Below are 14,771 nucleotides of genomic sequence, written 5' to 3' on the forward strand. Positions count from 1 at the left end.
CAAGAGAAAACTCCCAAAAAAGCTTATCAGGAATAAAGAGGGAGAAATTTTGGGAAGGGCAATTCAAAGTGAGACCCACGGGTGTTAAAAAATGGAATAAGTATAACATACAAAACAGAATACAATACAAGTAGTCCTCTTCTCAGAGCTAGATGGCCAATCTATCACTGCCACCTCCGAAATGCAATACAATACTCGCTTAAAACTGTCCAAAATATTTCCAGGGCAAGATCCAACCTGCGAACGCTGCAACCAAGCCTCACTGGGTCACATGTTCTGGGCCTGCACCAAACTAACATCATTTTGGACCAAAATTTTTAAGTGCCTTTCTGACAGCCTTGGTGTCACAATCCCTCCTAACCTATTAACAGCTGTGTTCGGTGGACTCCAGATGGGCTTAAAGTGGAAAGACAAGCAAACGGTGATTGCATTCACTACACTTTTGGCACACAGACTTATTTTGTTAAATTGGAAGAATTCTAACTCTCCTCTAATAAGTCAGTGGGAAACCAATGTTTTATATTATTTGAAATTGGAAAAAATCAAATTGTCAGTTAAAGGATCTGTACAGAACTTTTTCAAAACCTGGCAGGATCTAATTAATATTATTTTAGAATAAGAAGAAATAATTATTTTCGCATTTCTTTTCCTTCTCCATTTATCTTTATTGCCCTATTAAACTCAACAATTTAGGAATGTTTACAAGCTTTAAGTATTACTCCTTTGGCTATGCTCTCCTTCTCAGGGGTGGGGTTTGATTTGTTTTTAATCCTATTTTTTGTAAAAATTGATCTATTTGTACGGAATGATTACAATAAAATTAATAAAATATAAATTAAAAGAAAAAATAGAAATGCAATACAATAGTGCAAAATAATCTGTCCTAGCACAGATCACTAAACACTGAATTAGCACATATAAACGTAGAGAGTTGTTAAAATACACAGAAAAGAAAGCAAAAACTGATTAACGTAAACTTATATCAACAAAGATGGTCAATTAATTGTATTAATATGGCCCATTCACAAAAGACCCAGCAGACAAACCAACATTGGATCAGTGTAGGCCCAGAATAGACAAACATATTGGCCCTTTCTGGGCAGCCAACAATAGCACAATTGGTGTTTGAACACTGGGGCAACACTGGCCCAAAATCAGTGGTGCAATGTGGGAAAACAGACAGAGAGCCCAAAATTGGACATGAACCTGAAAAAAGTCCATACCTTACTAGTTCATCCATCCATTCTCTAAACCTTCTTATCCATGGTAGAGTTGTGGGACACCTGGAGACTATCCCAGAATGCAATGAGTGCAGACAGGAATGAAACCACGGACAGGCCAGCAGCACATCACAGGGTGAACACACTCACACGAACACACAGGATAGGGGCCAGTTTAGAGCCATCAGTCCACCTAACCTGCATGATTGTGGACTGTGGGAGGAAAGCAACACAGAAAACATGTAAACTTCGGAAAACAGGAAAACGATTTGAAAGAGCCTTTCAAAAAAATTCACTGACGCTGAACGCAGCACCTCTCAACAATGCCAGTTGCCACACTGATCCAAAAGGGTTTCTAGAATATTCACCCAGTGGCACAGGCATGTACTAAAGGCCCCCCCCCCCAAAAAAAAAAGATGATTCTGTTCCCCCTTATATATGCTGGCCACTGAAGAGATGTTATATTGACCTCATCTTATAGGACTTTGCTCTAAGTATACTCTGGGTTGCCTTTCTATAACTGTTCCCATGTAAGTGAGGCTGCTGCCCACTAGTGGATCAAACATGTCAACACAGTCTATTGGAGAACAAGTTTCATCAGTGACCCGCTGGCAAGTTTAATGACAGAGACCCCTCACCTGCCATAAACCTCTGTGACAGGAGGTTTTACCAATCAAAATTCAATTCTTAGAAATATGACAGTTATGTTGAATAATTTATTTTAAGCACAGTGCTAATGATCTCTTTGGTTTCCTGAAAACTTTACTGTGAGACAAATTCTATTTCCAAGAATAGACTTTGTCAAGCAAATATGTGTCACTCTGTTCCAATGAGACTATATTAATCCATATTATTCAGTCTTTTTCCAACTAGAGACTACTAAATCAACATTAGAGGCCTCCTTAAACAGAAAGAGAAATAATTCAGGCTGAGACAGAATAATTACCCTCACCAAGCAGTAGCACAACAGAAACAGAAACAATGGATTGTCCAATGGAAGGCATTGCTGTAAGTATGGATAAGATTAAAGCTTGACTTTATTGATGATCCCTAAAAAAACTGTCCATAACCTTTGGAGTGGGACACATCTATTCCCTTGTTACCTTAACTGATTGATGAATTATAATTTAAATGAAAAAAGACAAATCTAAAGATTAATTTCTGCCCACAAATAAAATGATTCATTTCTGAAAAAAAATCAACATTTCCCTCTCAACTCTCTCATTTCCCTTACAGTATATCCACCTCCTGAACAGCAAATGAAGAACCTTCTCCCTCCAAGGTTGTCTAAAACAGATGTCACCAACATTCTGGCACGTCTTCAAACTGCTTTCACAATTTAGTACTCTTTGCATCAAACCAGATTTTCCACAAGCTGGTAATTCATGAATGCAAGCAAAATTTTAGGCCCATTTTAGTCAATGGCCCAATCTCCATATTGAATGTGATGCAAAATGTTGAAGTACCAACACCACAACAGTGATTGAAGAAAGCGCCTCTCTTACCAGACACTGATAGAAAATCGTCAATGCTGGTGATGTCATCCACAGCCTCAGTCAGCAGGTGGACATGGCTCTCCCAAGTTTTCTTATACATCTCCATATTATTCTTCACTTCATTGCTTTTGGGCCTTGAAGCGAAAGCCAAAGCAGCGCTGGTCACCTGCAAAAAAGGGAAATATTTCCAATGAATTCATTCCAAACTTGTCTCAGTAATTTTATATTGTAATATCCATCCATACTGTACATAGATTTTCATAAGTGCTTAATATAAATTAAATTTATGTATTTGAGTTTTACCTTATAATAAGTACAATGTCAATATATTGGAGACTTCTGGGAAGCAAAACAAAAAAAATTCTCATTTGATAATATCAAAATTTTTTAGAGCAACCTGAGAAGGAATGCCCGGAATAAAGGAACCAAAGCACTCATCTTTAAAAAAATAAATAAATAAAGACCTGGTGCTACTTCTCAGTCCAGAGCTCCAGGTCCCTTGTATTACTGAAGAAAGCCGTAAAAAAACGTATTAAACACAATCAAAACCCCAAGTGTAGGGAGAATGTTTTAAGGAGCTCATTACATATTATGCTGTCTTGTTTTGTTTACTTTTTGGTTTATTATTACTGTTATTGCTGCTGTTCTTAATTTATATTTATATTTTTGTGGTGTCACTGTGCCACTATTTTGTGTCATTTTTTTTTCTAGAATGATGCCATTTTATGCAATTTTTATGGGTTCTGTCTTATTGTTTATCCCAATGGTAATCACTGGTAGAAACCAATAGAGAAAAAGATTCTGTCCTCATATGAGACAGCCCAGCACAAACTTTACATTAGAATGTTCTGGAAGGCGGTGGTTTGGTTCGCAAACTGTAAGTGTGGATGATTTTATCTTTTGAGTAGAGATTTTGTTTTTGTCTCTTCAGTTGCAAACTGGCCACAGTTCTATAATTACCTGAGGGATATGGCCAGCCGTTCATCCCGGCCAATACCCCCAGGCCGCCAGATGGAGCCCTCCCTGCAGCATGGAGGTGCCCTGAATGCCAGCAGGGAATTCTGGAAATTCCTATTGGATACCATGGGGGCCACCAGAGGACGCTGCAGGGAGGTATAAGGACTTGTATGTTCCTTATAACCCGGAAGTACATCTTAGTCAAAGCGACAGAGGGAATGATGTACTTCCAAGATAAAAAAGAAGAGTTTTGATCTGACCCGGAAGTGCTAGGAAGTCACATGGACTGAGGGTTCAGAAGCACTTCTGGGTCAAGGACTATAAGAGACTGTGGGAAATCCCAGACGGAGGAGCTGAGTCAGGAGGAAGGGTGGCAATGCGTCTGGGCATGGAGGATTATTGATTATTTGTTATAGTATCGTATATTTATGAGTATAGTGGAGTGGAGGGTGCTTTGTGCACTGTATTGTCCTAATAAAGTAAATTATTGGACTTTTATCTAGTGTCTGGCGACTGATCAGAGGGTTCAAGGGAGTGATAGCGCTCCCTATCTGTCACATACCGTATATACTGGCGTGTAAGTCGGGTCTTGAAACCTGAAAAATTGATCATAAAATCAGCCCCCTGATTTGTAAGCCCGTTCAAAAATGTGACACTTAAATCTTTTTTTTTTACATCTTCTTGCATCCTCCAATCTCACATCAGTTTCTCAGACGCATCAAATTTTGTTGCAGCAGCATAGTTACCAATTTTTTTCGCCACTTCAACGACTTTTAAATTAAAACCAGCTTCATATTTTCTTCTGGTCGAATGCTCCATCGTAGATAAGGTGTAGGTGTATGAGGATGTGAGATACAAAAAAATACAAAACAGTGCAAACGTCGCTTTGTAATAGCTTAGGTATTACTGTGTGGTAACGTAGGTGCAAAACATAGAAAAAAAAAGGCAGTGTGCTCCGTGGTTACTCTCTCAGGTGGGCGTTACAGCATATTGTAATCTCTTGGACCAATAGCGTTTTCCGCATTCGACTTATACGACTGACATTATAAAATACCAGAAATTATACAGTAAAATCAAGCCCCGACATATACATGGGAGAACTTAAACTTGAGTATATATATGGTAATGAAGGGACAGATACTCTTAGGTTTCATTTATGTTAATCAGCTTAGAACTGATTTTTCTTCCTGTGTGTTTAACCCTTAACTACTCACGCTGGTGTATTTTGTACACCAATCTCAGTCATTTTTGTCCAATTTCCTTTTACTTGAAGCTACTGGCATCATCCGCCATCTGTCCTTGGCTTGATCCACTACAAGGCACAGTGTCCCAATGGTTTTGCTCCAGTGTGCTCCAGCCAGTTTTATAAGTGGATGCACAAGTCGCAAGATCCATATGGTACATTTAGTACACCGTGTGGGTACTTACATATGCATGACAACGATGAGATGTTCTTCTTGCAATGACTTTGTTTGCAAAAAACATTCAATAACTGAAGTGAAATGTGATCAATGTGCAAATCCTGCAGAGGATAAAGGGTGACTAGTGACAAACGAGCACTGGGAAAGTGGATCAGGTTTATTTTCAGGTAGTCCTAGACCAAGGGTGGGCAAAGTCGTTCCTGGAGGGCTGCAACAGCTGCAGGTTTTTGTTCCAACCCAGTTGCTTAATAAGAAGCACTTACTGCTCAAGTAACACTTCTGCTTCATTTTAGTTGTCTCACTTGTTAAGATTTTGAACCTTTGTTGCTTATTTTAGTTTTTAATTGCTCCATATTAGCAATAAGATGCAAATGACAAAAGAAACCAACATTTCTCCATTTAGCTTGTTTCCATTGACACCTGTGTGTATTTATCGTGCACTATTTGGTTTAATTAAATACTTGGAAGGAAAGTGAAGAGCATAAAGTGAAGGACTGAGAATTACTCATCCATTTTAGACTTCAAATCATTTGGATGATATCCTTAGAAAGGAAAAAAAATCTCGAATATGAGAATGACCTGACATGGCAGAGTTAATGCACTGACAGATCATGAAATTAAATTATTAGCAAGGATTGTTTTCTAATTAACCAACTGGGTTGGAACAATAACTTGCAGCCACTGCGGCCCTCCAGAATTAATTTTGCCCACCCCTGTCCTAGACTGTGTCATACTATTCAGTAATATGGCATTAAGTTACATTAAAAACATGTACAATTTAAAATGATTGCATTATTTTATATTACAGCCTCACAGCATGCATAAAAGTAGCCATTTTAACACAATTGCATAAAGTACACTGTGCAAATCCTTATGAGATGAGAAATGGTGTGAGTAGTTAAGGCACAAGTGTCGAACTCCGGTCCTCGAGGGCCACAGTGGCTGCATGTTTTCATTCTAACCATCTTCTTCATTAGTGAGCCGTTTTTTAATGCTAATTAACTTCTTTTGCTTTAGTTTTAATTAACTTGACTCAGGCCCCTTAATTGTCTCTTTTTCCTTAATTAGTAGCCAAATACAAATGAGACATTTAACAAGCCACCATCTGACAGAAAAAACAGAAAAATCAACAGATTTGAAAATGCCTGCTGTGGCAGAATGAGAGCAGCAACAAGCCATTGAATTAAATAATGGGCTTAATTAACAGCAAGAATCAGCTTCTCATTAAGAGACTGGTTGGAGTGAAATTGGTTGGAGTTTGAAATCCCAGTTTAGCTGGTCATCTGTTGGCTCGTTTCACATCTCATTTCTGTTTGGCTGCCATTTAATGAAGAAACAAATCAATTCAGAGGACTGAATCCTTAAAAAACAGGGCTATTGAAATGAAGAGAAAAGGAGTTAATTAGCAGTGAAAACTACTCACTGATTAGGAAAAGGGTTAGAATGAAAACCTGTAGCCACTGCGGCCCTCCAGGCCCGGAGTTTGACACCCCTGAGTTAAGGGCTAAAGAAACCCTACCCTTTATGTTTATTTATCATGTATTTAGAATTGCATAAAATTAGAATTTCATTTTACCCCAAAACTTTTTACATGACTCTAAGCCTTCACTTAGTGAAGAGTGTGATTCAAAACTAAATGAATAGAACTGAACTGATAGTTATATTGGATAATGGTAATGTGGCTTCATTGTGCCTTTGCTATAAAACAGGGCTGTCCAACTCCGGTCCTGGTGGTCCGCAGTGACTGCAGCTTTTCATTCTAACCATATTCTTAATTAGTGAGCCGTTTTTGCTGCTGATTAACTTGTTTTGCCTTAGTTTTAATTGACGTGACTCAGGCCCCTAAGTTGTTTCTTTTTCCTTAATGAGCAGCCAAACAATAATGAGACACAAACCAAGCTGCCTCATGACCAGCTAACTTGAAAATAAAGAAAGGTGAAGGTCTCGGTCATGTCGGTCTGCTCAGGTCACCAAAACATCTTGATGGTGGTCTTAGAAAAACAGAATATCAACAGTCTGCTGTGGCCGAATGAGAGCAGCAACAAGTTATGATATTCAATAATGGCTTTAATTAACTGGCTTCTGATTAAGAAACTGGTTGGAGTGAAATTGGCTCCAATTTAGCTGGTCATCTGTTGGCTTGTTTCACGTCTCATTTCTGTTTGGCTGCCATTTAATGAAGAAACAAATCAATTCAGAGGACTGAATCCTTAAAAACAGGGCTATTAAAATGATGGGAAAAGGAGTTAAGTAGCAGTGAGAATTGCTCGCTGATTAGGAAAAGGGTTAGAATGAAAACCTGCAGCCACTGTGGCCCACCAGGACCGGAGTTGGACACCCTTGCTATAAAATATGGCTGTACACACACTACAAGATATGTGAACTGTGGACCTCAAAGATGATCGAAGGTATTGGACCAGCAAAGCAGGCAATTCGTGTTGGTGGGAAAATCAGCAGATGAGCACAAAATGGCCAAAGAGTGAAAACCAGGAGATCAAAAACTTAAGTAAAAGTGCCAAGATGTAAAACAAAAATCAAAAGACAGAAAAATGTTTGCAAAATAGTCCGACGCAGAAATATCTGAAGAAAATTTTTTTAGCTTGGACTTTAAATAATAAATTTGAATTCACACCTTGGATAAGAAAGTGGTCTTATAACCCATTGCTTCAATTACCACTGGGGATCACAGCCTAGGGAGAAAGATCCCTGGCAACATGGGAGGCTGTCCCAGTGACAATGAACTAACATGGACGCCTTTGTTAGTATACAAGATGGAGTGAAAAAGATCCAAGAAATTATACAACTGGAAAAGTAAATGTTAAAATAAAAAATAGACCTTAAAAAATGGATTCTGTGATTCCAAAAACAATGATATTAGTGTACAATTGTTCAAAACGATTGAAATAAATGCTCAAAACACTCAACTACAACAGTCTGCTTTAAAGCTGTGAGGAACGGCCCAGCCAGAAAGTCCTCAACCTGGAAGGACAAGGGGAGACAGCACACACAGGGCATTGTCTCTGCCGGAGTGTCCAGATGGCAGCACCCCTGGGTTGCAGCAGTGCTACGATTTCCCACAGGGCCTCATAGGCACTGGAGTTCTTTGACTCAGCCATGTTGGGTTCTGTAGGTGCTGCCGGGGGTGCTGCAGGGACTAGAGAGGCCTACATTTTGGGGCTTCAGCTTTACCTGGAAGTGCTCCCGGGCCAAGCCTTTGGAACACATAATCCAGGGATCCTATAAAAGAAGCATAACTCTGGGAGCCAAAAATCGGGAGGAAGAGGGTGAGGCATGTTGGGAGGATCGGAGAAGTAGGAGAGAGAACAAGAACAAAAGAAAGAGTTGCTGTGTGCTGCTTATTGCTGTACCTGTGTTGGTGCCGTGGGAAACGGTTGGGAAAGAGTTTCCCACTACAAAACATAACAAAAATCCTTTTGTTTGACGTGACATGTGTCCAAGCCTGTCTGTGTTGGATGTTTGGGGAGTTGGAGCGCCCCCTGGTGGCCACAGAGTATCACGAACAAACAAAGTATAACTAGGTTTAGTTTTGGTCGTGACTACCAATCATTTCTTGAGGTTTCTGTTTTGAGGTTTTGTTGATAGGCTGTTTTAACTTTCATGTTTTATCTGTTTCTTGACCAACTTTTGAACCTCCCTAAAACAATACACATTATCTCCCTGCTGCTCAAATTCACATCAATTTCTGCTTGAACTTGCCTTTCTCTGAAAACAAAATCAACAATGTCTGTCAGCTACAGAATCTTTCATTTCTCTTTTTTGCAGTAAAAATAAGAGCAATCACAAGATATTGCTAATAAAAGAAGAAGCAGTGACATTAGGAATTTCGATGTTAGTTTAGACTTTGGGGGGTTTCTGGCTATGAGTTCAGGTAGGTCCCTGTTTTGAAGCTTTTTAATTACGTCAGTTTTGATTTTGACTTGACAACCATGATTTAGTTTGTGAGAGACGTTGCTTAACTTCTGAAGCAGCATACAGTACATTTTTCACAATACAGCAACCTTCTATTTTTTGAGTCTGCACTTGAATACTACGCTTAATGGATAAACCGTTTCAGGCCGGTGGTCTGATTGCAGTTGCTTAGCAATAACAGACGGCACTGGCCACAGCACAGCACTTCACAGCCTCCATCTATATATTCACTCACATGTTGTCATACCTGCTGAAACTAATTAGAAAACATATGTCTGCTATAATCCTTTTCATTTAACAATTCCTTTCATGTACAGTATTTTTCAATTAAATGAATAACAAAAAGTCACATCTGATACCATGGCCAGCCATGTTTTATTCCTCTCACAATGAAAAACAAAAAAATCACAAATGCCTTACTGTATGTAAGCGGACAGTGCTAGAATACCGAAATGTTCTTGAGACCAAGAAACCAAAATGTCACATAAGAAAAATATATATTTAGCACAACAGTGGTCAATATTATGGCAAGTCCACCTTAAGGGCAAGTGTCTGAGTCTGTCTAGCTGCTATGTCTCTGTTATCCAACAAATGGTGCATCACAAACATTAGCATGCTTTTATGAATCCCATATCAAATAGCTAAGTACCAGAGACATAGTATATGAACAGACACACTTTACTACAAACATTAGTGCTGAATGCATCCCCCAGAGTGTAACTGTCAAACGGACAGAAATCAACCTATCCACCTTAATGAAAGGACAAGTGTCTGTGAGTGTGTATGTGTGTCTGTGCGTCTGTTCAGTTGATATGACTCTGTTATATGCCACTTGGTATTCATAAAAACAAAGCTAATGTTTGTGATGTGTCATCTGTTGGAATGACAAATGCAAGGCATTTTATTACTACAAATGTTTGTAATGCACCATCTGTTGGAATAATATTTGCAATGCATTTCATACTACACATGCTTATGATGCACCATCTATTGCAGTGGCAAATGCAATGCATTTTATTACTACATTGTGGTGAGATGTATCTCTCTATTTATAAAAAAAAATCTTCGAAGTCTTGGAAGGAGACGATACGTGATCTTCTCGGAAGACAATTTGACGTCCCGCGAGACAAGGCAGTGAGACAAAAGGACAGCTGCTGTACAGGCTTTTAAATTATCGATATGCAGCGCGACAAGCAGAATACGCAGCTCTGCAGCAGCAGGAGAAAGACAGCAGCTGATCAGACTGCATCTCTTCAGCGTGCGTTTAGCCAGTCAACAACCCCCCCCCCCCGACAACGCGAGTGGCACAGACGCGAAGTGGCTGTAGCGTAGCGCGTCCAGGGTTGGGGGTGGTTGGAGCAAGGCGAGCAGGGGGCAAAGCCCCCTAGTATATATATAAATTGTATATAATTAGATGATAAGCACTACAGTTCCCATGATGCTTTGGGACAGGACATATGGGGACTGTGGGAGTGATGGGGGATTTGTTGAGCAGTTGGAATGAGTAATAAACGTGCATTCAGTAACCCATTTGAGTCTTGACTTTGTTTTAATCAAGTAAGACTGAGGTGGCATGACATACATGCAGTGCAATGCACCATCTGTTGGAATGACAATTGCAATGCATTTCATAATACGCGTGCTTATGATGCAGCACCTACTGACAAATGCAATTTTACATACATGCAGTATAATATATGTTCCAATAGATACTGCAAACATCAATGCTGAATAACAACAGATAGTAATTTCTGGATGGACAGAAATCAGTTTATCTACCTTAATAAAAGGACAAGTGTCTGTGAGTGAATCTGCATACCTGTCTGTCCAGTTGCTATGTCTGTGCTATATGCCATTTGGTATGGGAATAGTGAAAGCAGTACTAATATTTTTAATGCACCATCTGTTGGAGTGACAGATGCAATGTATTTTATTACTAGAAATGTTTGTGATGCACTAACTTTTGGAGTGATAAATTCAATGCTTTTTATTACTACATGCATTTACAAAATACATTCCAATAGTTGTTGCACTGCAAACATTAACGCTGAGGTCTGCCTTGATTATTTAGGTTTCAACCCATCTTATATAGGCAGTACAGTGAGTATGTTAATAAATACATGTTTGGTGGAATTTCACTATGAGGTAACAGAATATCAAAAAATGTACTATGTAGAAATGAATGAATTTACTCCATAATGTAATTTACTGAATACATATTTACTGTTTTTGATTCAGATTAAAACTAAAACTAACCACATTTATGTTGTTGTGATAAAAAGTCAAACAAACATGAGGCTGCTACACCTCTGTGTGCTCTCTACAGTTTACTTGTGCACTCCTCTAATGTGCACTCTGCTTGACAACAGATGGATTTAAAAAGCCTTACATTTTGATAATTTTATATCTCTTTATTGTTTAGATGCTAATTAAGGAAAAATTAAACAATTTAAGGGTTTCAGTTGTAAAAAGCAGGCCAATTAAAATGAAGGCAAAAGAAGTAGATTAGCAGCAGGGCACTAATAAAGAGCATGGCTAGATTGAAAAACCTGCAGTCACTGCGGCCCTCCAGGATCAGAGTTGGAGACCCCCGTGATACACAAAATGGAGACACAATGATGGCACAAACATGACAATATTTTTACCACATGCATTGCAGCATTATTTAAAACCTGAAATATGTTAAAAAATATTGCAAATAGTTACAATTTTTTGCACTTAATACTGTAAATATTCACTATCTTTTAATTTAAATTAGATTTTTATTTTACAATATTATGATTGTGTTTTGTTTGTTCCTGGTGTTGCAATTTTATGTTGTTCATTTTGTGGGTTTACTGCTGCGACTCATAAATCTATCACAAGGAACAAGGTCCTGGGAGTCGTGTTTCGTGACATCACCCACATGATGGTTCATAAGCTGGCACTGTGTGCCAACTGGCATTCGAGATTGTAAGAAGTACTCTCTATGGAGCTGGTTTAACAGTCTCAAATTAGTGCTGCGATTTTGGGTTTATGTTTAGGTATTGCTGCTTCTGGTTCTTTTAGATTTAAAGGATATTGAGACTGCTTGTTGTTTGGGATTTTAATTTATCTCCTGGGCCTTACATTTCATGTAAATGCCCTGCCATTTTTCTAGTTATTGGCAGAACAGACAAATTAAGTTGTTTTCTAAGTATGGAGGACACAGAGAAGTTCATTCATTTATTTGTTTCTGGCAGAATTGACTAGTGTACTGTTCATAGGCTGTTCAATTTTTTTTTCTATTTCTACCCTTCAGCTAATTCATCTCTTACTTTCTGTTTCTAGTTATGATTATTGTAACACACCATAACTCTTGTTCTTAGGTCCTTACAGAGGTTTACAGTTAGGTTTACAACTGATTTCAAAACCCTTTATCTTCTATATATATAAAGTTTTAAATGGAGTGAGTCCTACTTACTTATCTGAATGTCTCAATACATACTTACAGCTGATTACGATCCCAAGATTCCAAGATTAATAAAAACCAGTAAGAGGTCAAGCTTTTACGTTTGGTGTCCAAAGTGTGGAATGATCTGTCTTCTTATATGTGCCTGGTTTCAGCTACTTAAGTCCATATTGAAGAACCATTACTTTAGACTAGCATGCCTTTATTAGAGCTGATGATTAAATGTTAATATTCCAATTATAATTTGCACAAGAAAATATAAGGACAGTTACTGGTCCTCCACTATTCTGGTTTTTTTTTCTTCTGGGTATCCTGATGAAACTGCCACACTGTCAAGCATTATGAACCTCAGGATAAAGTGATGAAAAAAAGGAGGAAGACCTGTAAAAAAGGTAAACTTTCAATCATTTAGATAGATAGATAGATAGATAGATAGATAGATAGATAGATAGATAGATAGATAGATAGATAGATAGATAGATAGATAGATAGATAGATAGATAGATACTTTATTAATCCCAAGGGGAAATTCACATACTCCAGCAGCAGCACACTGATACAAAAACAATATTAAATTAAAGAGTAATAAAAATGCAGGTAAAAAACAGACAATAACTTTGAATAATGTTAACGTTTACCCCCCCGGATAGAATTGAAGAGTTACATAGTGTGAGGGACGATTTCCTCAGTCTGTCAGTGGAGCAGGACAGTGACAGCAGTCTGTTGCTGAAGCTGCTCCTCTGTCTGGAGATGATACTGTTCAGTAGATGTAGTGGATTCTCCATGATTGACAGGAGCCTGCTCAGTGCCCGTCGCTCTGCCACGGATATCAAACTGTCCAGCTCCATACCTACAATAGAGCCTACCTTCCTCACCAGTTTGTCCAGGCGTGAGGCATCCCTCTTCTTTATGCTGCCTTCCCAGCACACCACCGTGTAGAAGAGGGCGCTCGCCACAACCGTTTGATAGAACATCTATCGTTTACTAATTTAATACATTCAGAAAAGAAAAAACAGAGACAAATCAAAAAATACTAAATGAAAGTAAGGCAAAATGGTAAATCCAAAAGCAAAAAAGACAAATGCAAAAAATAGAAAGACAAAAAGGCAAAAATAAAACAAATTCAAAGTCTGCAATCCAGGAAAACAAGACTTAATTTATAAAAAAAAAAAAAAAAAAAAAGCAAAAATAAAAGAATGCAGAAGTCTACAATTTTAGAAAACAAATCCAAAAGGACTAAATCAGGAACTCCTAAACGAAAAACACCAAAGTCAAGCAACCCAGTAAAGCAAAATAGAACAAGTAGGAGCAGAAGAGCGCAATCCAGCACAACACTAGTTAATGCCACTGTGCCGAGGCAATGGCAGAAAGGACTTTAAAAAGGCTGCCTGGAGAAGCTATGGCCATAATCTAATTAGGGGTCCCACCACACAACTGCCAACAAAAAGAACTCAGATAAAATATATTGAGAATGAACAGAAATAAAACTACAAAAAAAAAAAAAAAGTTTGCAACAATAAGAAGAATACAAACTATAAAAATCTCACCACCACGCTGCTGCTGCTGCTGCTAAACATGCCCATGGTAAGTGACACAGAGATACAAGTGGCCTTGAAACTGAAGGATGCAAACATTTATTTTTCTTATTACAGTGCCAAGAACATACTGTATGTATAATACTGTCAAGGACTGATTTGGTAGCCAACTGGGTGTATGTCATGACAGCTGAGACTGTACCTGACTGCATCTGCGTCTTTTTTTTGTTATATCCAATCATTAATCCCTCTGGTTTACGTTTTCTCTCAGAAATTCTACAGAAAGAACTTTTTTGCTTTCCTGTCTTCCACTGTGAACTGCCCACTTCTTAATTTTCATGTTAGTCGACATAACATGGTTTGCTTATGTTAATGAAATTGAAATTACATTTTTACCTAATTTGTATATTCATGTAAGTAGTGATGTACTGTTTAATTATTTCTATTATGGTATTATAAACATGTGTAAGTGCTCTGAGCCTGCCCTCACTGAAAAGTATAATACAAAAATAAAACAAATTGAAATGAATGAACTTGTTCTATCAATTGACCTTTGTGTTCCCTCTTAGATGCTGTCCCCCACATCTGTTTGTTCCCATTTTTAATATGGATGCCGTTTTCTATTCATGTGGCTCTCCAGTTTAAATTCCAGATGTTAAGATATACCACGAGGATGCCTTTTTTTGTTATAATTTCACATAAATCTCCACCCGGAGTGTTCTTTTTATTTTTTTCCCATGTGATTTATGCAGCAGGAAGAGGTGCAGACTCCAGCCTTTGTC

General features: G+C 38.3%; 1 protein-coding gene across 1 annotated transcript in view; it reads right to left on the reverse strand.

Moving 5' to 3' along the window:
* The window catches only part of LOC114645628 (catenin alpha-3-like), a 1,052,567-nt gene that overhangs the window by 532,123 nt on the left and 505,673 nt on the right, over positions 1-14,771 (reverse strand). Inside the window, exon 4 of the mRNA XM_028793457.2 lies at positions 2,726-2,882. Coding sequence (XP_028649290.2) covers positions 2,726-2,882 — 157 coding nt within the window. The remainder of the gene's footprint in view (positions 1-2,725; positions 2,883-14,771) is intronic.

Source organism: Erpetoichthys calabaricus, chromosome 2 (assembly GCF_900747795.2).
Source record: "Erpetoichthys calabaricus chromosome 2, fErpCal1.3, whole genome shotgun sequence".
In the NCBI taxonomy this organism is placed as follows: Eukaryota; Metazoa; Chordata; class Cladistia; order Polypteriformes; family Polypteridae; genus Erpetoichthys; species Erpetoichthys calabaricus.